The 24,936-nt window shown below is 48.1% G+C and overlaps 1 protein-coding gene across 4 annotated transcripts in view; it reads left to right on the top strand.

Moving 5' to 3' along the window:
- NEURL1B (neuralized E3 ubiquitin protein ligase 1B) overlaps positions 1–24,936 on the top strand; it is a 104,058-nt gene that overhangs the window by 54,994 nt on the left and 24,128 nt on the right. The window contains exon 1 of one of the 4 annotated variants that reach the window (XM_032447526.1): positions 22,966–23,023. The exons of 2 other annotated variants lie outside the window; for them this stretch is intronic. In XM_032447526.1, coding sequence (XP_032303417.1) covers positions 22,981–23,023 — 43 coding nt within the window. In that variant the 5' untranslated portion in view covers positions 22,966–22,980. Of the gene's footprint in view, positions 1–22,965; positions 23,024–23,247; positions 23,386–24,936 lie in introns of those variants that run through there. One more of the 4 variants, XM_015876211.2, reaches the window with a different exon arrangement.

The raw sequence follows: 24,936 nt of genomic DNA, 5'->3' as shown, positions 1-24,936 counted from the left end.
TGACTCTTTAGAAGACAATCTTTTTTCCTGTATTTTTTCCCTTCTCGATTTGAACAGCATCACAGAAGTAAAGACATTCACCAGTAGGATTTCAGAACCTGTGTTTTCTTTTGTCTCTTTCCTAGCAGAGAATTTAATCAAGTTTCTTCTTCCCCTCAGAAAAAAGTCTGGTAATTCAAAGCCCTGGGGTGAAGGAGAAGAGTTGCATGTTGCTTTCATCCAGAGCACGGTGAAGCCGGTGTAAAGCCTGGCATTGACTTCAAGGGATGTTAACTCCTCTCTCTGCTCTGCAGCTGTGCAAGTTTTAACCCACAAAGAGCCCTGAGCTTCTGACGTGGCTGACAGCAACTCTTTCTGCCATCAGGGGTAGTTATCCTTTCTGCTTGGTCCCAAATGCTGTGTATCAGCCCAGAGCTTTCTTCCACAGCCTTTCCAGCAGGCAGGGCTTTGTGCCCCGAGCAGCATGGAGTGCTGGCCAGAACAGCCTTCATCCCTTTCTCTGTGCTATGCTGGAGCTCGTGGCCATACGCCGGTCTCCACAGCAACGCTTTCTGAAGTCCTGGCAGGGGATTAGGGATAAATATGTACAGAAATGGGGTTTCTTTTGATGGATGAGGATCTGTCATGCTAGAAAGAAAGTTAAAATAACACAGAGGATAGCATCCAATCTGCAAACTGCTCTCTGAAGTTAGGTTTGGGTTTTTAGACCCTCAGTACAATATTGCATAGCTGTGGGATTCTAGGAAAAGTATGTGTGTGTTAAACAGAAGTTAAAGGTGTTTGTGGGCCTGGGTGGTTTCATTGCTATTAGTTTGCTTTTGGGAAAGAACAGTTGAATTTCCATGTGATTCGTGTTCAAATGATTGCCCAGGGGGCTGGTGGAGTCACTGTCCCTGCAGGCTTTCAAGAAATGTGGAGATGTGACACTGAGGGACGTGGCTAATGGGCATGGTGGGGGTGGGTTGATGGTTGGACTTGATGATCTTGGAGGTCTTTTCCAACCTTTATGATTTTATGATTCTACTCTATGAAGTGGTTTTCCTTTCCATAGTTTCCTGTTCGGCGACCGCCAACCCGAACCTGTTTCAAACACATTGAAAGCTGCAATACAGGATCAAATATGGATCCTGCTGATGTACAGTGGTGTGGGAAGGGTCTGCTATAACAGGCTAATAGTGTAAGGCACATACAATTAGATACAAGTAAGGCCAGCAGTTGAACTGTGGTATTCAGGCAGAGAAGACATGAAACTCTCCAGGATCAGTGAGAGATCCAAACCCCTTCTCAAGCAACAGAAAATAACACAGCAGGCAAACCAGGGCTGAAATTGGTGGGGTAAAATCAGAATATCATTGCTCCACATGCTTGGTGGCTGGTAGTAATTGAGGTGCATAATGCTATTGCACAGATGAAAGCAAACATGTCTGACTGCTACAAAGCTGTCTTCTGAAACCTAGTATAGTTGCGTAGATACTGTGACCTGAAGCAGGATCCTTGTTTTGCTGTAAAGTGACTAAGACTCATGAAAGGAAATCAGGTGGGGCTGCACAGCCACACAGTGTCCTTTACAGGAGAATGAGTCAGGGATGTCAGTAACACTGCAAAAAGGTTTCACTTCTGGAGAGATCAGTGATGGTTGGACATGGCTCAGCACTTGCTCTCATTCCCTTGATCCTGTGGGTCCTAAGCAGTACCAGGATGTGACTGAGGTAGCGAGGTGATCAGTGCCTCCGCTTGGCATCCTCCAGGTAACCCAATGCTTTTGGAAATTATCAGCAGAATATGAACTTAATGAGCACAAAGTCCTTTTGGACAGAGGTGTGGGGAAACGCTTTGCTTTCCGAGAATCCTTCTCCATCACAACAGCTGTGCATTTTATGTGCCTTAGTACTGTGTGCCCTCCCATGAAGACACAGATACCCAATGGCAGGTCAGGTCCCAGAGGTCATGAGCTTTGGAAACTTGAATTTCCCTTCCAGTTTGCATTTGTGATTGATCAGGTATTCTTAAATCCTGCATCTACACACTGAAGTCTAACAGTATGCAGGAGAGCAGTGGAAATTCACTGCCATTGGTCCTGCTTTTTGTTTTCCCCTCTGCTTAAAATAAATAACCATAAATAAATAAGTAAATAGAAACTCCAGGAGAAAATTGACTCTTGGGGTTAATCCTGATGGAAAGGGGAGCTGGATGTGGCCTCCAATTGCTTTTAAACTCCGTCCTGAGGAACTGCAAAGCTTTGGCAATTGTAGAGAGGAAAACATGTGTGTCTTGTCTTTGTTCCATTAGCATCTTCATCTCCCAGAACCTTAGGCATGTCTCTCATCCAGAGAACAAGAATGCCCCAGGGGAAAGTACGAGGTAGCAGTTAGAAACTGTCTTCTGTGATACATTCAACAAATGAGGATTTTACACTTTATAAATCCACTCTCTGCTGTCATGCACTGTGCCAAGCAGCTCTGATGACTTTGTCAAAGCTGCACAGGTGTAGCTAAGGTCCGATTTTTGCTCCAAGTAAACAGCATTGCAGGCATGGTAACTAAAATACCTCTCCATGGACTGATGCTTGTGGGTGTCCACCAGTTAGTGGGGTAAGGGCATCTGTCCCAAGCACTGAATCCTTTTTCCAGGGGATGACTGTAGGTGCAAGAATACAGCTGGGAGATTTCAGTAGCTTAGAGGATGCAGAATTAGAACAGCCAAGGAGAGCTCACTGGCCTGGTATCAAGGATCAAACCATCACAGCAGTCCAAACGAGTGTTGCTGGGATCCTGCAGCATTCATGCTCTCTTCTGTGAGCAGCACAGAGCACTCTTTACTTATTAACAAGACCTGTTTCCAGGGCACCATTAGTGTTGACGGGAAGTATTGATGATGTTCTTGGAAAAAGAACTGAATGAGGCAGAACCATGCTGGCATGTGGTCCCGAAGAAGGGGAGGAGGTAGCACAAGCTGATCTATTTCAAGTGAAAAGGCATTAAATCAATGGGGAAAAGAGTAGTTGTTCCTAGTTCAGAAGAACACATTCCGGATGATGGGGAGGAGAGCCCATTTTCCAACAGGAATGTGGCTGGGCATTTTTCAGCTGAAGGATTCTGAAAATAACTGATTATCATGGAATCATTAAGGTTAGAAAATGCATCTAAGATCATGTCACCCAATCATCCACCCACCACCAATACTGGCCACGTGCCTCAGTGCCACATCTCCACATTTCTTAAACACCTCCAGTGACAGTGACTCCACCAGCTCCCTGGGCAGCACATTCCAGTGCATTGCTGCTCTTTCAGAGAAGTTCCTAATATCCAACCTGAGTTGGATTATGTTGACTTAGAGGTGAAATCTAGGATAACGTTGCTTGAAATTTCTAGAGACAAACCAAAATAAGGCAGATTTCTGCTAGTCAGCACAACAGCTCGCTGTGCCATAACGCAGGCTTTGAGGAGGACGTGCGTGTCAAAGATCATTTATGCCCCATGGGGAGGACAAAGACATCCAAACACTAATAAAAGACTGAAAAAGGAAGAAGCGGAGAATGTTTTTCAGCTGTAATTTGGGATGAGCCCAAAGGACACCCGTGAGAGAGGCAGGGGGAGTGAAATGTCAAAATACAGCTCTCCAGCAATGCTAATTCATTGCGCTTTGTAGATAATGGTCAAGAGAACATCTTTATGGTACATTAGACTTGTGCTTTGTGCCCACAGCCATAACTTAAATGCCACGTCCTTGCCCAAAGGAGCCTTCTGTTGAACTGAGCCTCTTTATTTTATAGAGAACTTACCTAGTGGTAAACAAATTCACTTAGTATTCTTTTCCACTCATGCAAGCAATTATCATAAAGGACATGAAATTGGGCCAGTTGGTTCTTATCAGGTTCTCTGATTCATTCTCCTCTGCTGGTGCTGCCCAGAAGGATATTTCTCTGAGCACAGCTGGGAGATGATCTTGAGAGATGCATTAGCTGCAGAATTTGGTGGGGAAATATATTGCCCACCATCTCTGAAGCCTCTGCATAGAGAACTCCAGGTGGTCCCAGAGTCATCTTCTGTGCCATGCTCCTTTGCTGTGGATAAGATGGCACAGAGTGAAGCAGTGCCTGGATTTGGAGGCCAAAGTGACACCTTCTCTCAGTGCTAACCTGGGCCACATAGTGAACCGGTTGTAAGGAGCACTGGGAAGAGTGTGATGTGATGTGTGACACTTAGCAGCTCCTATCTGTGTCTATGTGGGGACCTTTCTGTGCTGCAGAGGCCAGCACAGGCAGCCCTTGTAACTTAGAATTGGTAGGTAAAAAAGAGAAGCTGAAATGAGATGTTTCTCTAAGTTGACTTCCAGAAATGCAAACTCATGTTATTGGTTTTCTCTTACATTGGTTGTGTTTCATCCAGTGCTGCCCATGACATAATACCCTCAGTGTCTGCATCAGCCTTGTTGCTTGTGAGCAGATCTGAGAGCCCAGCAGGGATGGTACAGGGCTCAGTGCTCTTGGTTGCTTTGTTCAGAAGCACAGAAGGCTGAGAGATTTGGTTTCCTGGTCATTATTTCACCCAAGATGTGCCCTACCATGCCTGTCATGTCTGTTGCCTTCCTGCTGGATGTGTGGTATGTTTTCCGTATTAAAACAGGCAGTCGCATGCATCTTCCTCAGCTAAATATGTTTCTCAATGGTGGGTGTATGAGAATGTCATCCTCATCGGGTGTTTCTGTCTGCCTTCAGTTTCTATGGCTCCTTAGTCCTGCCTCACCTTGCAGTGCTGGGAGCAGTATTTGTGGAGAGCAGCAACCGGTGCTCTGCCCTCCTCTCAGAGATGTGGGGGAGAGGTGGTTGTGTGCAGCTGCAGATCAGTGTTTGCTCAAAGGGGAGCAATAAATTTCAGAATCTCATCTCGTTAAATCGTGCCTTTCGGTCTGAGATTCCATCTTGATCTTGGGAATTGTTTGTTAATAGTTAGGAAGGCCTTGGCAGATTCTTAACTGGTTAATAAATAACTCAGGAGAAGAGAAGGTTTCCTTTTTTTGAGTCACATGTTAGTTTGCTTTATTTTTAATGATATTCCTCGTGTGCCCTATAAAAATTCCTTGAGAGCCTATGTCAAACAGCAATAGGGTAATGGCATTGAGATCATCTGTGTTTCTTTCAGAGTCAAGCTAACGTAGCTCTGTTATAATCTCATGTCTCCTATGGAATATGCTATAGGATTAAATATCCTATAGCAATTACAGATTGAAAAGACCCATGGAACTTGGCCACAGTCTGTCCTCTTGCAAAATCAGATTACAAATACCACGTGATGTCATCTCAGGTATGAAGTGCTTTTAGACAGAGGAGATCAGCTTATTTTTGTAATAGCATTTCTGAGAATTACAGCCCATGAATTTGGGATCCTGTAATTGATTCTGTTTCTCCATATGCTGATACAGCCCAAGAAGAGAGTGTTTGGTCTCCCATCCCCCTGGAATATTTTGTGAATGTTTCTTTCATCTTAGATCACAGACAGACAAGCATCAGCTCACAAGGTGTCGTGTACCAGCTACTGAATATAGAGCTGTAAGGAGCAGAAGACGCAGGCTCTGCTTCTTTAATTAGTTCATGCATCTGCTTTCTTAGCTGATCAGAAGTCCAAGAGCATAAGGAGCATTTGGCCCAGGACACTGATAGCCATGCAGTGAGATCATCAACAATTCCTTCCAAGAGTAAAGGTTAAGGAGTTGTTCTCCTAGATCCCAAAATAGAATTCCTCTTGAAAACCCTGATAGTTACACTATTTCAGTATCTCACAGCCTCTTCTTGCCATTATGGGAAAAGTTATGGAGTTTATGCCCTGATGCACACAACTTCCTATAGCACTTCACCTGTGGCTGAAGCAGTGATGCCTTGAGAAAGTCACATTAGGGTTGTTAAGGATGGCAGAGAGAAACATCTGCCTGCGAATAGGAAGAGCAACACGAAACAAAGACTGTTCTGTGTGGGATCACCCTGTGCTCTGTTGGAGGCTGTTCTATGGAGGAGAGACTGAAACTCTGCAGCCAGTGTGGATGTTTTTCTGAGCAGGTACGGCCACAGGGAAAGCAGCTGAGAGACTGGTTGTGTGTTCTTGCCAAATGCGAAGTGTCTCATTTTCAGCAACGAGAGCAGCGCTCATTCATTTCACACATCTTAGCTCATCCATCCATCTTTTGGGTGTCTGCTTGAGCATTGTAGCTTTAACAAGGCAGCTCTGCAGAACAACAGGCTGTATGTGTAGAAGCATGGAGTGTCTGCTCCCCACCGAGTCACTCTTGCCTGGCACCAGCCCAGCTCTGAGCAGTGCTGCCTTCTCTCCCCCAGCACAAAGAAGCTGTTTGCCATTGGAATGGACTGTATTCCCCAGTGTCCTGCTTGGCCTTCATGGGCTGGGATGGGCTGAACTGGCTCAGGAAATGGTCTTATGAATTCCACTGAAAATTGGATGCTCTGTGGGGAAGGGGAAAACCCCATTGTCCCAGGAGTCACATCACTGAATCTCTATTTGTGGTTTGAAATGATGTCATGAGTGAGTGAATGCAGTTAACTCTGTTATGCAACAAATTTTGTCATGCAGGTGTGGGCAATGCAATCTTCTGGAAAATCCCTGACCCTCTAGAGATTCCAGCTTCTGCCTTTTACTGATGTTAATCTGTCAGTCTCAGGCAGCTTTTTGGGCTAGGGTGACAGCCACAGTTTATGCTCAGAACAAGAGGAACCCATCTTCTCAATTTACTGTTTGGTTGAGAATAGGTTAATTACAAGTGTTTAATTCTCAGTGTGATAAAATCCAGACCGACATGGTTTCTGATCTTGTCTTAAGCCCAGCAATGCTCACAGGCTTAATTTTAATACCAGATACTTATTCTGAGCTTACCTATAAAAGGCTGCTGAGATGTGGAAGTGTGTGCTGTGAACACAGCCCACAGGTGATGCATCACTGTCTTCTACCTCTCCCAAGCCAGTAGGAGGCTCAGACCCTACCCTATTATAATAGCCCTTTCTAGGCCTAAAACAAAGAGAAGACCTGGCCTCACTCTTAGCTTTCCCACTGACCTCTGTAGGACATAGCAATAAATCCTCTTATAAACCCCGATTATTCATTCAAGAGTTGGGTAGAAAACAAACATGGTGGATGTGTGTGCCTGCCCCTTGGTTTTTTGGGTAATGGATGCTTTGGGTTAAGAGAAACAAGGATTGCACATTTGGGGTTAATTCTACATCTACCTTCCTCACAAATTATATTTAGATTGCCCTTTTCCTGGTGTGTCCTTTCTATCTTTAAGTTTTGGATTGGAAATGTCTTTCATACAGGGACTGCATGGCAGGTGCTCTGTTCATGTGGGCTGCCCTGTAGATTTTATTTAAGGCAGCAGATATGTATCATAAACCACTGGCTGGCAGCACCATGTTATTCCCACTTCTGCACCAAGGCTTACTTGACTGAGTGTGAATGGCAGTGGAAAATTCTTTATTCCAAGCTGGACAAGTTTTCTTTCCCTGGATTTACAGCACTCCCAGGGCAGCTCTACTGAAGTAGTTGGGATGGGGCATGGGCACGTTTTGGCAGAGCAGAAGGATGGCAATAAGCAGCAAGGACTGCAGACATCTGAACCCTGCACTGCTGCTGAATGCCTTGTGACTGCGCCCAGAAGTCCTGAAGTGCAATGAGAACAGAGAGCTGGCAGAGGGAATCAGGGGCTGGGTGATGCCACATACCAGTGCTGCTCGTCTCCAGTCCCTGCATACCAGGCACATCACTGTCCCAAAAGGGGCAAACTGGAGCAGTGTTAACTCAGACCTGGTATGTGGGCAGGAATAGATGCACAGACACACTGCTACCCCATACTTGTCGGGTTCAGAGATGTAGATTTGTACGTTGCATGTTATACGCACTGTAGGTGGTTGTCCAAAGTAAGACTGGCTCAGGGAAAATGGGATACCTGTCCCAGAAGAGATGTTTTAACTCTCTCCAACTTTTTCTTATCCTGGGAGTAGACAAATGGAGCTAAGGGCCCCACCTTGTAATTAAAGGCATCAAGAGATGAGGAGCATGCAAGACAATTGTTCCTAATTAGTGGCTGCATGGTTTAAATGCCATCTGAATTTTCCTTCTCCATGACAAGGTGAGCAAACAGCAGAAAGTCCTTGGCTGAGAGAGAGGAACCTGGTTCGTTTGCATTGAGGGAGTCCCTTGATGTCTCTGGGCAGTGACTCTCAGCCCTTGAATTCCAGGCACTTTTCAGCCTGAAGTGCATGTCAGGCACCAAAAACACCAGATGTCCAATGCTCTGCCCTTTCCTGGAGCCATAAGCAGACGCTTGAGTGCATCTTTCTGGGCTTATATGTATAAATATTCTCTGTGTTGTTTTGTCTCTCTCCTTCCGATCATTGGATGGTCTTTGGAGAACAAATGGACTATTCTTAGACACCATTCTCATCCTAGAAATCATAATGCTGGCAGCTACCCTAGCACTCTCTTCTTGGACTCAGGCCTATCTGTGGTGCTCATGGCACATCAAAGGAGCCAACTCATGCTCCCAAAGGGTCTGCTGTCCATTAAGGAGCCGAGTGTTCTGTCCTCATGCATCGAGATGCTCACAGCTTCTCTTCTCTCTCTTCAGTTGCTCGTTGCCACATCTTTAAAAAGGAAAAGGCATACTGGGGAAAATAACAGAGAACAGCCTTTAGATTGTAAATCTAATAATTCAGTGGATGGGATTTCAAAGCCTCCTGAAACCTAGAGTTCCATCTATATAAAATTAATGAGCTTCTGTCTTTCTGGTCTTTTTGGTTCACCTTCATTACCATTTCCTTTATAGGGATCATTTCTCCATTGCAGCGAGTGGGGCAATGGCTCAGATACAGGCCGGTCTCCAAATGTCTTTATTGAAGGAAATTAAGTGAAATGGAGGCAATTTCCTAATTGTTCCTGTAGGGAAAAATATATATATAAAATTAAGAAAATTACTGTTTATTTTCATATCAACCAACCTGCAGGATGGCAAGATGTGACCCCTCAGGACAGCAGTGTGATGGCTGTAGTTGCTTTTCATGCTGGCACTCCTCCAGGCTCACACTGGGTGCCTTTGCTGGCCCAGAAAGCACCCAAGGGCAAGGTTACACCTGCACTTCAGGGACAAAAGGCACCTCTGCCACTGGAATAAGCAGCCTCCATTCATTGTGCCCTCACACTGGCTCCTCCTCCCTTATGTGCAAGTGCACGAGCTGATTAGATAAGTGACCTGGGCTAAAGACAACCTGGAGGGAAGGACCCGTGAGATCAGAAGAAGGGTGAATTTATGTCACTGGTTCTGTGTGTTCATGAGATCCTGCAGTGATGGACGTAGGGTTGAGCTGAGCAATGCCATGCTTGGGTGCTCCAAAACCAAAGGGCTTCATATTGTTCTCTGTGACATTTTGAGGTTATCTTAATTAATTAAACAGCTGATGGAACAGCAGGGCAAACAATGCAAAAACTGCTATGGAAAGGCTTCCTCGTGTGCCCCGATTCTCGTTAGCATAATTTAGTCTCCTTTGAGACTACAGCAACTTTAAAGTAGGGGAGATTGTACAACAGCAAAGTTTATATCAGAGTGCATGAAATGCTGATGAAAAGCCTTTCCTTTCCACGATGCCTCTGAGTTTGGAACAAAAGCTTTGTTATTGTTGTGGGATGGCTTGTAGCTGATCATTCTGACAGGGAATTCACCTCATTTTCATCAACTTCTGGCAGGAAAAAACATTTCCACAGTGAGAAGTAAAGCTGGACTAGGAAAAGGAGCATGGCTACTCCAGCACAGTTATTGGGGAAAACCAAAGCTCACAGTGAGCAGAGCATCTCTTTGGCTTCGTGCTCTGACAAATTACTGTGTAAGCGTGACTTAGTTTTTCCTGGGATCTTACTTCTCTTCAGTCAGTTCAATTCCACACTGACTCCATGCACTGAGGGCTTTGCTTGGGTAAGGACATGAGCATAGAGTCATTTGGCAGCCTGCTTTTGAGGGCTTTACTCCATGAGTAGCATTTATTTCTGTAAGCACTGTCACGTCAGAGACTTCTGAGGCTTTGGAGTTGTAGATGTGGAGCCTCTGAGCAGCAAATAGTGGATCTGTGGTTGGTTTTGGAGATGATGGATATTGAAGGATGGGGAGTTTGATGCTGGGACACATTGCAAAGCTTTCCTGTAAAGCAAAATGTGGGAGCTTTGTTCCCTCATGTGAACTTTTCTTCTTGCAGCTGGGTTTCAGGAGCAGACTCCAGAGATATGGGTGCTGTGCTCAAGTCAATTACCCAAAACAAGTTCAAGTTTTTTTCCTGGTGCTTCCCTGTCCTGCAGATAGCCTGTGACCTGCTGGGGTGTCTGTAATGCTGAGAACAGCCGTTGTCTGGAGATGCTGGACCTTCTGGAGCCTGGCATTAATGACAGTGTCACTGCCACCTGTCTGTGGGGAAGTCACTGGGACAGATCACTCTGTTGAAGGCCAATCTCCACAGCATAGAAGCGAGTCTCCAGCAGTTTATCCCTAGCTTACAACTGTAGCAAATAGGTCAGGGAAGCTCAAGTTTCTTCAGAAAGCATCCCTCAATGCATGGAGGTCAACCAGTGGAGTCAGAGTCTCTGCAGGTGTTTAAGGAAAGGGTAGATGTAATACTGAGAGACATAGGTCAGTGGGCAGTGTTGGTGTAGGTGGACAGATGGACTACATGATCTTAAAGGTCTTTTCCAACCTTAATGATTCTGTGATTCATGAATCCAGAGGAGAGATGAAGAGTCTCCACAACCAGTGCTTTGTTCTCATTCTCCCAATCCACTCTGCACTTGCAGTGAGCACAGCCACACCATCATCATATTTTCCTCTCAAAATGAAGAAGCTGCTCTGAAAGCATCCCTAGGTCTTGGCAGGGCCATTGCCAGGAAATGTTCCTGCCTGTGCTGGGTAGGCTGGGCGATGCAGTGAGCTGGTAGTGTGTTGGTGAGTCACATCTCAAACACTGAGCTGCCAAACAGGCTGAGCAGCACTCAGGGTGCCTTGATTACAGTGGCTGGGTTTGCTGGAGGAGGGCAAACACATGGTTATTTACAAAGCAATGTTAGGGTGGTTGTATTCTTCTCCTAGGGAAGCCCATTGCTGCCCTTGGCCGTGGCCAGGACCTCCCCAGGCAGGCACTGACAAAACTTCAGGTTGTTTCTTACTGTTTCATGACCTGTTCCTCACTTTTGCCAGCCTGTTCTCCTTCCTGTTGTTATTCCTTGCATGAAGGCTTCTGCTGACTGGGATAATACCTCAAGTCTTACTAGGCTACAATCCCTTTGATTCCATCTTTCTTAAGAGTGAGAACCCATCCCCCATGTGAAGCAGGTTGCTGAACTGCTGGGGCTCAGGGACCTGCCCAAAGCAGCCCTCTGCATGCACCGCTGAGTATCACCATGCACAGCCAAACCAACAGCGCTCTGCAGCTCCTGGCTCCAACTGAGGTCTGAGCAGACACTTCTGCACAGCCCGTTGTTCAGGCTGGGGCACATTCCTAAGAGCAGCCGCTTATCCTGTCATAGTTCTTGCTTCAGATGCAGTCAACTGAAGCATTTCATCCCAGAGAACAAATCTTTCTTATCTGTCACAACCCAGGTAGATTAAAGGATGGCGAAGCAGTGGAGGGGGAGCAGGGATGAGGAACAAGCCTGCCCAGAGTGTGCCCTTCCTGTGCTGAGCCCATTGCAAAGCCCAGGAGCAGCACTGGTGGGGGCACCAAGGAGCCTTTTTCCCCTGAAAAGATCTTGAAGTTTCCTAGTGTTTTTTTCCTTAGGTGAGGAAAGATGTGTGAGTAAAGCAGAAAGGACTTTCTGTTCTCTGCAGGGCTTTGAAAAGCACCCTCTATGAAAAAGAGGCCCTCGAGTTCAGGTTTACAGCAGTTACTATCCAGCTGTATCTCACATCTGTCTCTTAAGGAACCTCCTGGTTACCCAGCCCTGCATGGTTTCTTTTCTCATAGTCACAGACGTGTTTCTATGCAGTTCGTTTACCTCTCCTGATTCAGGTGGTACTTTATGAGCAGCGTGTTCTCAGGTTGGACTGAATTCCCATTCATGCCCATCCTGCTCAGCATCTCGTGGGTTTCTGACAGGAGAACTGTGATGTCTGGGCTAATTCCTCATTGCCACATTATCGACATTTAGCTGTTTTTGCCTTTAGAGACCTCTGTACATCTGTTGTACATCTGAGCACATGCATATGAGCTGAGAAAGTGCAGAGGGAATTGGTGTCAAGAATGGGAGAACTGCCTTCAGTTCTCTGCAGCCACGTCCTCATCCCCTGACATCCCTCCTGCTCACAGACAGGGAGAGGGAGCCAAGAAGCGTCTCAGAGCCCTCTGTGGTGGTACAGTGGGGCTGCAGTGCTTGACGTGAACTCAGTGTAACTGATTGCTCCCAAGTGACGAGCCACATCTTTCCACTTCGAGTCTATTTGTGAAATGAGGGGTGTTGTTTTTGATTTTTTAATATCTTTTTTTTCTTTTGATGCCGATCTCTATTGTTTGAGGAAACCTCTGCTAGGAAACTGGGACTGGGGAAAAGGAAACTCAAAGACAGAGCAGCCAAACCCTTTGCAGGAATCTGCTCCCTCTTGAAGGTTAAAGCTTGTCATTTTTTGATTTGCTGGAAATGATTGGTGTTTCCTTTGTTCTCCTTTGCGGTGGCTGCTCTGATAAGCCCTGAGGGATGCTTTCCTTGGACGGATCTGGAACAATTACAGAGAAAGAAATAAGGAAAGTAAACACATATCCTGTTTTTCCCTATGCCATTTTTGTTAATCAGCGATTTGACTTGGGGCCCTGCCTCTCTCATTGCTGAGGACTTCACACAGCCGCAAACCCAGAACTACCATCCACTGCAGAGTTATGAGGTCTGAGCTTTTGGTTTTTGGAAAGTTGGCCTCTGGGGCTGGTACAGCTCAGAAATGAGAGCTGTTTTGGAGCCCAGTGTGAGGCTTATGCCCAGCACAAAGCCCTTTCATATTCAGCAAAGAAGTAGGGAGACTTTCTGGTGGCTTATGGGCTGTAGCCAGGTATGTGATGTCTCTTTGTGGGGCTTCTCCATGCAGAAATGCAGTGCAATAGCCCTCACTTCCTAGCAGTGCTCTGAGGCTTGTGTGTACATTATAAAGTGCTGAGATGCATGGAGAACTCCTCGCTGGAAAGGCACAACCTGAGTGCTTCTGAACTGTGTTTCTTCGAGCTGCGGGTAGGAGCCTTGGAGATGATGCTCCATGCCTCACAGTATATGTAAGCATTGCTGTGGGGACCCTCTTGTCCTATGGCTTCATGTTTCAGGCCTGGCTGCAGCACACTGCCCTGTGCTGTGCTGGCTATGCACACACAGCCGAGCAAGTCCAAGGGAACGCAAGGAGCCACTGACCCCATCCCTTCCTCCTTTCCCAGCCCCTACAGCTAATGGTGGTGTCCTCAGTGCACCCCTAGATGCTTGGGATGCCCCAGAAACCATCCCCGTTGTCTTTCCCAGCTGACAGGAGCAACTGGAGGGAGATACCAGCAGCATTGCTCATAGAAGTCCAGATGAAGGACTGGAACACCTGTTGGCATCAGGAAAAATGTTTACTGAGAGATGTTAGGAATTATACCCTGTGCTGCACGTGGCTGCCCACATGCATAATTTCCTCATCACTGCAAGTTAAAAAGGCAGGTGATGGATGGGCCAGAGTAAGCCAAGAGCACAGTGAAGGCAGAAAGCTCAGCCCTTGCCAGGAAGAGGAGGCGATGTCTTGCAAAGTGTTCTCTTGAGTACCTGGATGTATCACAGCATTGCAAGGCATCTCTTCCTTTTCATTGCACAGATACAAAACAGATGCTGCTTCCTCTTCTCCTTAGATAAAAGCCTTTAGCAACAAAGTGCGCTGTGAGAATGGATCCTTCCATTCAGAATAAGAATAGAGATGGTTTTAAAATACACGCTGTGTATTTGTGGCCATGGGAAAATCAATGACAGTTTTTCTGTTGAATTCCTCTAAGAACTCAGTTCAGTTCCAACCCTGGGCAAACCCAATCCAGGCCAAAGGACCCCATCACAGAGATGAGCTGGAATAGGTGGATGATGAACAAATCCATCTGCCAAAAGCAGGGGATGTGGCATCCTCATCCCTGGGCTGTTTTGGTGCTGGTTTGGTGTGCACCTCTTGAGGCACACGTTGGCTAAGGGACTTGCTGGGATGGCTCTTACTATTTGTGTGTGTGCAAAGCCTGGGATGGAGCTCCAGCTTTTCAAAGGGAAGGGTTAAATGTCAAGACAAAAGGCTGGTTCTCTCCACCACAAAATAAAGGCTTTAATGTCCTATTAAGTTTCATAACATCCCCTTCATCTGAAATATCTTTGAGCCCAAACCCAGCCTGGGGGCGTAATGAATTCAGTGTGCTCCCTTTATTAGACAGCTCTGGCTTATGTAGTTTTGTAAACATCCCCAAATCCACGTGGCACTGTAGTAGCTGTCTATCAATTGCCTATCTCCAAATGCAAGAGAGATCCTGGATCCTGCTTCCAGTCACAGAAAGCAAGGCATCAGGATTCAGATCTCAGCTTTGCTTATGGGAGGGAGACTCACCAGGTGCATGGTCTGGGTCTCAACTGGGGGCAAGCTCAATGTCTTGAGCATCTGCTGGGACACAGCCCTGTGAGCTAAGTGCTGCCTGAGCTGGCTGTGCTCCCAGCAGTCACGGGATTGGAATTCATCACCAGAAACTGTTAAAAATTAAAATGGAGGCAAATAGCTGTAAATCAAGGTGAGCTGTGCAGGGATGTGTGTGTTGGTCAAAGAGATGATGGCTTTCAATAGTGAGCTTGTGCCAAAGAGCTGCTCTGTGAGCTGAGGGTTGGCCCAACAGGTGCAGGGTAGAGGTGAGATTTAGGAACTGGAGCTGTTTAATGGAGTCTTTTTCAAGCTGCTTTTCATGGCTGCAGGGCTCTTTTCTCCAGGCCAAGCTGCTGAGTCTCAGGGGTGTTGCTTTGTTGTTTGTGTCTGGTGGGTGGTTTTTTAATCCCATTTAATAGCTGAGATAGCAGGTTTCGGTCTGAATCTCCTGGGAAGATTCTAAAATGGGTACCTGAAAAAACAATAGATTTTGAGAATTACAAATGCTTTCTAGAACCTTTTTCTCTCCTTTCTAATTTGCTACTAAGAATGCACAAAAACAGGTATGTCATTCATTAGGAATCCTTCAGCTTTGTTCCCCTTGTGTGTTCCTTATATGCTTTCCTGGCCCTTTCCCAGTGGTGCCCAGAGATCTCCACAGCACCCTTATGTGTTTCTACAAACTCAGTGGGCAATTGTCTGGTATGACACAACCCAGGGAGGCTGTGGATGCCCTATTCCTGGAGGCATTCAAGGCCAGGCTGGATGTGGCTCTGGGCAGCCTGGTCTGCTGGTTGGCAGTCGTGCACATAGCAGGAGGGTTGAAACTGAATGATAACTGTAGTCCTTTTCAACCCAAGCCATTCTATGATTCATTCTATGTGTTGAGTGAGCCAGCTCTGTACACCTGCCATGTGCAGTGGTTTAAGATGGAATCACCGTGGTTTTCTTGGTCTCTAAGCCCAAGCTTCAACACCTTTTCCACCTACTGAGTACAATGAGAAAAGGCTTGGCTGGGTGGTCAGTGGGACCATCGCTGCTGCGGATGGCATCAAGGGGGCAGGGAGTGGGTCAGAATCGCTGTGTTGCCCATTTTGCCAGCTCTACAGGGATGGTTATACTGAATGAGACCCTTAAGCTCATATGTGGGTGGGGACATTGGCCTTGATCCTGCTTCCCCTCTCTAAAACCTCTTGCAGAACTTGATTTTTCTGAATTAAAACAGCTACTGTGATTTTCTGGGGGGCAGGGGAAGCTACAGCTCTCCGAGCTACCTGCTTGGAAAGGAAAACCAGGCACCATATGCAATGTAACTATTGCTCGCTCCATCTCAAAAATGCCCAAACTATGGGAGAGAATTCGTCCCACCAAACGCCCACTAAACACATTTTTTAAGTCTGGTTTCTCAGCCTTTCAGGAAAGGAGAAGCAAAATCTAACTGTGTTCTTCTTGCCTGCTGGAACCGGGCCTTTTTTCATGGAATTAAATGGCTAAGGAGAAAAAAAAAGAAGTATATCCAAGGCAAAGATGCTATTCTCAACAAAGGGAACAGTATATGCAACAGCTTCTGCAGCATTCCTGCAACATGATGTCTTTCCCTGCAGACTCTCAGTTAGGGATTGATTGTCTGCACAGAGAATTGCCCGATTCAGAAAGGCTTAAGGCACTCTTCATGAACTGTTTGCTAAGAGGATGAATAGATGGGCATGTGTGTATATAAACCTATAAATCATGTCTTGTTCTGCCCTGAAGAGGACAGCTGAGGTTGGATTCTTTGTCAACTGATTTCATGCTCTCCAGGCCAGGGATAAAGGCAGCAGTGTTCTGCACGTGGCGTCAGGGCTCGATGCCACAGCTCCGGAAGGACAGTTTGTGGAAAATGGGTGATAACATTAATTGTGAGTGCTGGAGCTGACAGCAGAACAACATTCACACAGCCCTGATGTGTTTGCACTTACGGGAAAGTCCAGAGTTCATCTTGTTTGGGTTCTCCTTTACCCAGTGGGATTTTTCATAAGAGCAGTGAATGCTCTGAGCTCTGGCTCAGAACCACAGGCTGTTTGGTGGCACTGCTCTCAGTCCTGTCATTGCTCACTGTACCCAGTGCTGTCCCTGCCCAGCGATGCTCTGCCTCCTGGGGCATCCAGGAGCTCAGCCCTGGCAGAGGCACATGCAGAGTGCGTGAGAGCCGTGATTCATCTCCCCTCACTTGTGCTGGGTGAGCTGGGCAGGGTGCAGAGGATGTGCAGAAGAAAAGGCTTTGCTCATTCCTGTGTAGCTCTCCATGCATCTCTCTGGCCCCTGTGAGTGTATTTTCCCACAATGATTTGTGCAGTTCCCTGCACAGTCCAGACACGATGGGCACAGAGGTGTGGGTTCTGGTGGGCTCTGTTCTGCCCCAGCAGCTACAGCCTTGCTCTGGACAGCTGTCACAGCAGCATGGGGTTTCCTGGACACAGAGCTCCCTGCTTATCCAGTAAGTGCCAGCCATTGAAGATCAGCTCCCTTTTGCAATAAAAGATTGAGGAGGTTGAGCAAGCAGTGAAAGATCTTTATTGCCTTGATGGTTTTCTGGGCTATCCATTGTTCATCCTTTCGCTTTCCTTCTCCTATTTGTTTTCAAAGGAATAACTCCCAAGTAAGCACTTAAGAAGTTGGTTCCATGTTTGGAATACATCAGAGGTAGTATAGAAGGATGTTTTGGTTTGTTTTGAGCTCTCAAGACAGAGTCTATTACCACCTACTGCATTTGAAAGTCATTGCCCTGGCTGGGGAAATGAGTAATGGAGGAGAGCTTGAAGCACAGACAGACATCCCATGTTTGTGCTGTTCTGTAGTCATCCCTTCACCATGAGTGACCTCTCCATGCCTGCTGGCTGGGAATGCTGCTGCTTGGTGAGCCCTGAAGGGTGGCCATCCACCCCAGGTGTCTCCCAGCTCTGACACATTTGCCTTGGCAGAAACATGCTGCTTTTCAGAGAGCTCAAAAGAAACCCTCCTGCCAACAAATGGAGATTGTATTTTTTAGTTCTTCTGAATGGGATTTTTCACTCTGGGAGGATTTCTCAGTCTCCCAAGATGCCTCTCATAGGATTTAGATCTTATAACATTCTACTTCCTTGCTGCTCCTTGCTAGTAGCAAGCCATCAGACTATACAGAATGACACAGGTGAAGCCAAACCAGGCAACCAGTCCTTATTCTCACCCCCATGGCCTGGACAGGGCTCACCTGGGGGCAGCAGGAGCTCATCCTGCTCCTGTCACTGCCTCTCTTCCTCTTTGGTAATAAGTGCTTTCAGCTCCAGAGCCAGTCTGGACTGTATAACCATGCAATGTTTGAGAGGGCTACTGCAAGGGTTCTTATTTATCTTCTGTGTGTCAATGTTTGTCAGAAATTATTTCCCCAAGAGCAAATCAGTAGGTTTCCTGTTAGCAATTCCTATTCCTCATGCTTCTGAAAATCATTCATTACCCCCAATTAGTCTGTGACTGATATACAGCATGCAGAGCTTGTGTCCTGGGAATTTCTGGTGGTACTGCTGGCCATCAGCCTGTTGCATCCAAAACAAACTGCTTCTGCTTTCCTCCTCCTGTTAAAATAATAATTTGCACTTCAGTAATGTTCTTCAGATCTCCTGTGCAAACATCAGCTCACCCTGCTGCTACACACAGGGATGGTTCTGCCTTGCAGCTGGAGCAAGCCAGGCACACAGCAGGTAACTTGTCTGCAAAGGTCACACAGCAGAGAAGTTGTAATTTGGACAACCTGCTCCTTCCTTCCCACTCCGGTCACTGCTGTGCAGTCAAAATTAGGAGATTATAATGCATAACCCATGCTGGCGTGCCAGGAATTCTCAAAATCATATTATACTGTCTTGTAAAAATGATGACTCATTTGATAACGCAGCCCACAACCAGTTCCTTTATGTTAAAATGACATGGACAAGACTGTGTTGGAAAGGAAAAAAGAGCTTGTTATGTGTGTGATGAATGCTGAGTTAGAGATGCTTTCCTTGAAAGAAATGGGGTGTGGGGGGGTATTTTTATTTTGGCTGAAGCTGAAGGAGCGTTTGTGAGTCCATTTGTTGACAGCGGTGCTTGGGATTGGAGACGCTGACATTCCACACACAGTAATAGGAACTGCCTCTGTTCATTTCTATGCTGGAAATTCTTCCTTACAGGGGCCCAACCCACCCGCTGCCCCCGCCAAAGGAAAGGGCATCCATCTGGGCTGGGCAGATGGGGCACCCCCAGCAGTGCTGTGCCTTTGGGACCACAGGGCAGGGAGTGACATGAGGTTGTGCAATTTCGTTCTCTGGACAGCAAGCACTGTCAGGCTGGGTGGATGGACACCGTTCCTTTCAAAGGCACAGTGGGATTGTCTGGCCATGGGGCTGGGCCTTTCTGTGCGCTGCATTTCCCCGTCTGCATCAGATCCAATGGATCACCTCTAGTCCAACACCATCCTGCTCTGTCTCCCAGTAACTGTACTTTAACATCTCCAGTTTTGTTAAATGGGCCTCATGGCAACCACGTTTCCAACAGGCTTCAATGGCCGAGCAGTCAGGGTTGGTTCACAAAGCTCTTGGGAAGGTGTGGGTCTTCCTAGTGTTGCTCTGGAAGCTCCCCCTTCCCTTGATTTCTTCAGTGGAAAAAAAGAAAGAAAGTAAAAGCCAGTTTGTGCGTGACCTGAGGGGCCCCCCTGTTCATCCTGTGCTTGTGCTGAGAGCAGGGAGAGAAGCAATGGAAAGCGATTGCTTGCAGCAGTTGGAACGTGTGGGTGGCAGGACGGCGCGGTGCCGTGCTGGAGGACGCTCTGTACGCTCACCCCTTCTAAACAAATACCTCCCAAGTGCGTGCTATGGGAATTCAGGGAACAGCTTTTTTGTTTCTCTCTGAGAGGGAGTGGGGCTTGTTAGTTCTCTGCTTCCAGAGGAGAGGTGCTGAGGCTGGGAGATGAGAAATAGCTGTTCTTATCAGTCAGATGTGCTGTGTCCCCAGGCAGCTGCCTGAGCCAACAGTTTGGAGAGAGGAAGCACAAGGTGCTTCCATAGGAGTGACTTCCATAGGGAGAAGCACGTCCTGCTACTCAGCAGTGCAGAAACAAGCTTTTTTGCTGTAGGAAGGAAACTGCTTGATGTGTTGATGCTGGATGTGTGCTTATTGTAGGTGTGCTCTGTGTCACCATTGCCATCCCAAGGTAACTGCATCCTGGTCCAAACGCTTTTAGATGCAGTGGTATTTGCATGCTGGAGGCTCTGACCATCACCTCACATATTTTTCTAGGGTCTCTTCTGTAGCCTCTGAGAATTCCCAGGAGCTTTTGCTCAGAGTGGAAGGGCTCAGGGTGAATGTGATGGAAATGGAAGTGCTTTGGACAGTCTCAGTGCTCCTGAGAGCTGGGGATGAAAAAGAATGGATGCTCCAAGAGTCCATAGAGATTGACAGCCACAGAGGAAGGAGCAGAACTGAAGGTGTAGGGGTGTGAAACTGGAGCGAGAGGGGACGGTCCTGGGGCTGTGGAGCAGCACTAAGTATGGCTCTGGAGGCAAGTGCTTGCAAGCAGCAATCTGACCTCCATTAAAGATGGAGATGTGGGCAATCCCTAAAGATGAGAAAAGCAAAGGATGGAGATACAGGTGAGAGAAGTTTTCAGTGGAGCTCAGCTCTGAACATGACAGAAGTGTTGGGAGAGCAGAGCTAGACATACTGGCAGCACCCAGCATGTGGCTGCAGGATCAGCAGGAGCAGGGGGCTACACTGCAGGGCAGGGGTGGACAGATCTATCAGGTTTAACTTGCTACTAGGGCTGAGCCTGTCATCACTTGCTGCCATCTGTTAGATATGAACTGATGATAGCTGATAACAGCCATACCTTACATCTCACATCCCTCATCCTAAAAAACCCAAGCCCTAAAGGGACTGATACAGACAATGCAACTCATTTGGTGCCCTAAGAAGTTACACCTGAGGTTGGTAGCAGTCAGTGGGAACGCTTTGAGTTATTTCCATCTCTGAGGACACTACATGTACAAGCACGTTTCTATGAGAGTTACCACTGGGTGCAGCCCCTGCCATTTGTGAAAGGTCAATGTGGTGTAGGAGGGTTTGAATTGCATCCCTGCCTGTGACAACCCTTAGGTGGAATTCGTCCATGTTTGATTCAGGAAGAAGGTCGTCTGTCTGCTCCTTTTACTGTCCCAGATTTGAGAGGCCTGGTTTACACATCCACACACTGTACGATTTAGAGGCAACTAAAGCAAGCTGGGAAGGAGACGTGTTACATCAGTGTAATACAAAATGCCCTTCAGATCCTTTTTCATGTCATCACCGTGAATTGAATTTGTTATGGGGGCCCCGGAAGATGCAGAGGTAGCAGTATAGTAGTGTGTGTGGCTCTTTGCAGCTGGTCCCATGGGCTGAACCCCACAGAGGTCTGTCCGGGGCTGTTCTGATCAAAACTCTGCTCTGAGCTGCTACTGGGAGACCTTGTGTGTGCCTGAATTTCATCACCTGTAAAAGAAGAATGATGTCACTCACCTCATCTGCAGAATGGTTTAAGATCTAGTGATAAAAAAGCACTTGGGAAGAGATTGGGTGCTATTACTTTTTTATGGCTGGAAGTGAGAATGCGGATACTAAAGCAAAGGACACATACACAGGTCATCCCATCCCTTGGTCAGCATGAAGGGGAGAGAGGGACGGGGATTTTGCAGCCGAGCAGCCATTTGCCAGCCTTACAGAGGAAATCACTGAAGTGTGTTAGCGATAGTTACCCAAACTTGCTGGAGCAGAAATAATTTCAACATGCTAATGAGCTCTTAGCCGTGGTGCTAAGAGCTCTTAGCTCTTAGCTCTGTGCACTCTATGTCCCTTCTGCTTTTCTCAGGTTGCACAGAGAGGTGGTGGTGCCCCATCCCTGCAGACACCCATGGTCAGTCTGGAGTGGCTCTGAGCGCTGATGGAGCTGTAGGTGTCCCTGCTCATTGGACCAGATGGTCTTGAGTGGTCCCTTCCAACTCAGTTCTCTGATTCCTGCAGCTGAGTGGTGACTCTGCCTCACCTTTCAGTCCCTGCTCGGTGTCATCCTCTGGTTCCCTTGAACTTCCTCACTGTGGTTTCTGGAGAGGATGAAGTCATCCTCACCCAACTATTTCTCATGCTTATTGTTTAGCATTGTGCAAAGTGGTTATTTTAACAAACCCTACGTTCTTACAATGCCAAGAAGTAGGAGTGCTGATTGCATTCCTGGAGGCTGTCTCCATATCCTTACGGATACGCAATGCCATTTCATTGTCTTCTATTTTTGTCCCTTTTTGGGGGGCAGGAAGGGCTGGAACACCCTTGGGTCAGGCAGTGACTGCTTTGCATTGCTGGGGACAGACTGTGGGAGGTGGCACACAGCTGGCACAGGGTTGGCATGCCTGCTGCCCCGGCAGCCACAGAGCCCTTGGTGCTTTTGGCTCTGACGCCTTGGTTAAACCCTAAACAACTGTCACTCCCTGCAGGGGGAAATTGCTCAGGATTAGCCAAAGCCTCCCGTTCAGGAGTGAAGCAGGGACTTTCCCCTCTGTGAGCACAGCTCTGCTCCCCTCCCCTTCTCCCTGCAGGGCAGCCCTGTGCTTGGATCACAGCTCTGCCCTCCCACAGCTCTTGTACAGAAGCACTGGGAGACACGCGCTAACCTGAGACGACTGCAGCTGGGGGCAAGCTCTTATAAGAACAGCTGCTAGTGTCCCCTTTGATAATCCCATTTCTAACAAATCCCTGCGATGGCACAAACTACTGGAAATTAGGTTTTTCTGTCTCCTCTCATCTCCTGAGCCACACTTGACCTGTTCAGCACGATCTAGGGATTAAAGGCTTGGTGGTATTTCAGCTTTCTTGCAGCAGATCAGTCTCTGCTCTCTGCCAGGCTGCTGGTGCTGGGCTCACCCTCTTATCCCACTTTCTCTGTGTCAGGACACGCGATGGGCCACAGTTTGACCTCTGCACATTGACATCAGCTGCAGCATGTTTTGTGGCTCTGATCTTCCCATTTCTCCATCCTTAAAATAAGAAAACAGCCTCGGGGAGGAGAACCCTGGTGGCATCACCCCTCAGCGGGAGTGGGGCCAGGAGGAAAGTGGGACCCTGTGCTCATCTCCAGTGCAGCCCACCGCTCATTGACACTAAGCTGGGAAGGCAGAACTGAACCACAAGTCTCGGCAGTGCTGCGCTCTGGGCTGTGGCTGCGGTGTCCTCCGTCACCATGGCATCGGTGGGCTTCAATAGCGATAAACTGCCCACACAACATTCCCGTTAGTGCCCTCAGTGCCACAAACTGGGGAAGCGATGTCACCGAGACGCAGAATTCCTCCGCTCGGGCTCACGAATGGTACGGAGGGTAAAACCTCCCACCTTGATGGGCTGCGGCGGGGCTGAGCCCCTTCGGGAAACCACCGCCGATAGACGGATCGGCCCCGAGCTCAGAGCCTGGAAGCCCCCTGCGAAGCCCCCGAGCCCGGCTGACCCCCGGCTCTTTCCCCGCGGGGCGGAGCGCGGCCCCGGGCATCCCGGGAAGGCGGAGAGCGGGGGCTCGGCGGGGCGGGGCGGCGGGGGGCGGCGCGGCCGGGCTGGGCTCGGAGCGGAGCGCGGCGGAGGGAGGAGGCGGGCGCTGTCCATGGCCCTGCCGAGCTCCGGGCTCCGCCGCGCCGCCGAGCGGAGCGATGGGCAACACGGTGCACAAGACGCTGGCAGGTAGCGGGGGGCTGCGGGGTGTCCCGGTGCGGGAGGGGCTCGACGGGGCGATGCCGCCCCCGGACCCCGGCGGAGCCGCTCGGAGCTGGGTCGGAGCCGCGCTGCCGTTCCGTGGGCTGTGCGGTGGGCACGGAGCGGGGATGCTCGGGCGGCGGGGTACGGCTTCGCTCGGGTGAGAGCCGCCCGAGCTGCTCTCGTTGCTCCGCTAGCGATCCCTGCCTGCCCGGCGGGTCCTGTCAGCGCCTCTCTGCTTCATTTCCTCCTTTTCTTCCTCTTCTGTTGCCGGTTCTTCTTTTAACGCAACTTTGTAACGCGGGGAGCCACCAGTTGTTCTCAGTCGCCAGTGGAAACCCGTTGGAAAGCAGCGCTGAAATGTGCGGTAGCCTGCTCCGGGTTTAATCTGCTTTTTTAGCTTATTCTGCTCTTACACAAGAGCCGCTCAGATCCTTTTTCCTTTGCAAGTTCGTAATTGCTGGGCTTTCCTCCTCAAAGACGGTGGTCACTATAGAATCATCAGTACTGAATCGCTGAGTCCTTGCCTGTCCGTATCTTCAGCTAGTTTGCTTGGCTTTTCTTTGCTCCCGCATTGCATCCTTTGTACTTTGGGCTCCCGTGAATAAAAAGGGTATTATTAAACTTATTCAAGGAGCGGGAGGACCTATCAAATGCACACACATGCCTCTCTGTAATCAGCCAGAGAGCTGAATATAGAAATAAAGGGAGGAATGGATTTGCATTTGGATGTGCCTTGCAGAGAGGCTACTTGGGACCTTCAAGGCACAAAAGAAAGCTTCTGGCTTGTGGTTTGGCTATGAACTTGCCATTAGGTTTCTATTTGCAAGCTTGTGTATCTCCTCTCACTCTCTGTTACATTTAAATGGAAAATCAGATTCTTTCACGAGGAGGAAGTTTATATATTTTTTTAAATACCTCCCAAATTGGTGTTGTAAGGAGTGCGTGACCTTGGAGAAAATGCGTTTTGTGGGTCAGCTTTTGAGCTGGAGGCAATACCAAGGGATGTGTGCCAAAAGCCTGGAGAGCCAAGGGCTGAGTCCTGGGATCAGGGGATGATCCCCTGGTCAGGATGGGACTTCCCAGAGGAAAGATCTGTGTAGCTGCCGAGGTTGGGGTCTCGCTGTGAGCTGTTGTGCAGGAGCTGAGCGCCGTGTCTGCTGTTCCTAGAGCTGTCTGTGCTGAGCAGCCTTCCCATGCACAGCCTCACACACGTGAAGTTAAAAAAAGGGATGACATCAGTGGTACCGCAGCCCTGCGATGAAAGAGTTCCTCGTGGCGCTTTTAGAAGTCGTTGAGAAAGAGGAAAAGTTGGATGGGAAAAAGAAAATAGCAAAACTTAGGGCTTGATTTATGTAGACCTCCCAACTCTTAACATCATGCTCATGGCCTAGAAAGGCTCAGCCCCATCCTGCCAGGTGGAGGCTGTCTGCAGAGCATTGCCTTACTGGGGAGAGTCCATTTGCAGCCATTTGTCAAGTTGCGCAAAAAAACCACGCAGGGCACTTGGATGTTGTTTGCTGACGTGCTGAAAGATGC

This window comes from Coturnix japonica, chromosome 13, assembly GCF_001577835.2.
Source record: "Coturnix japonica isolate 7356 chromosome 13, Coturnix japonica 2.1, whole genome shotgun sequence".
Classification (NCBI taxonomy): Eukaryota; Metazoa; Chordata; class Aves; order Galliformes; family Phasianidae; genus Coturnix; species Coturnix japonica.
This window is presented reverse-complemented; position numbering and strand designations above follow the sequence as displayed.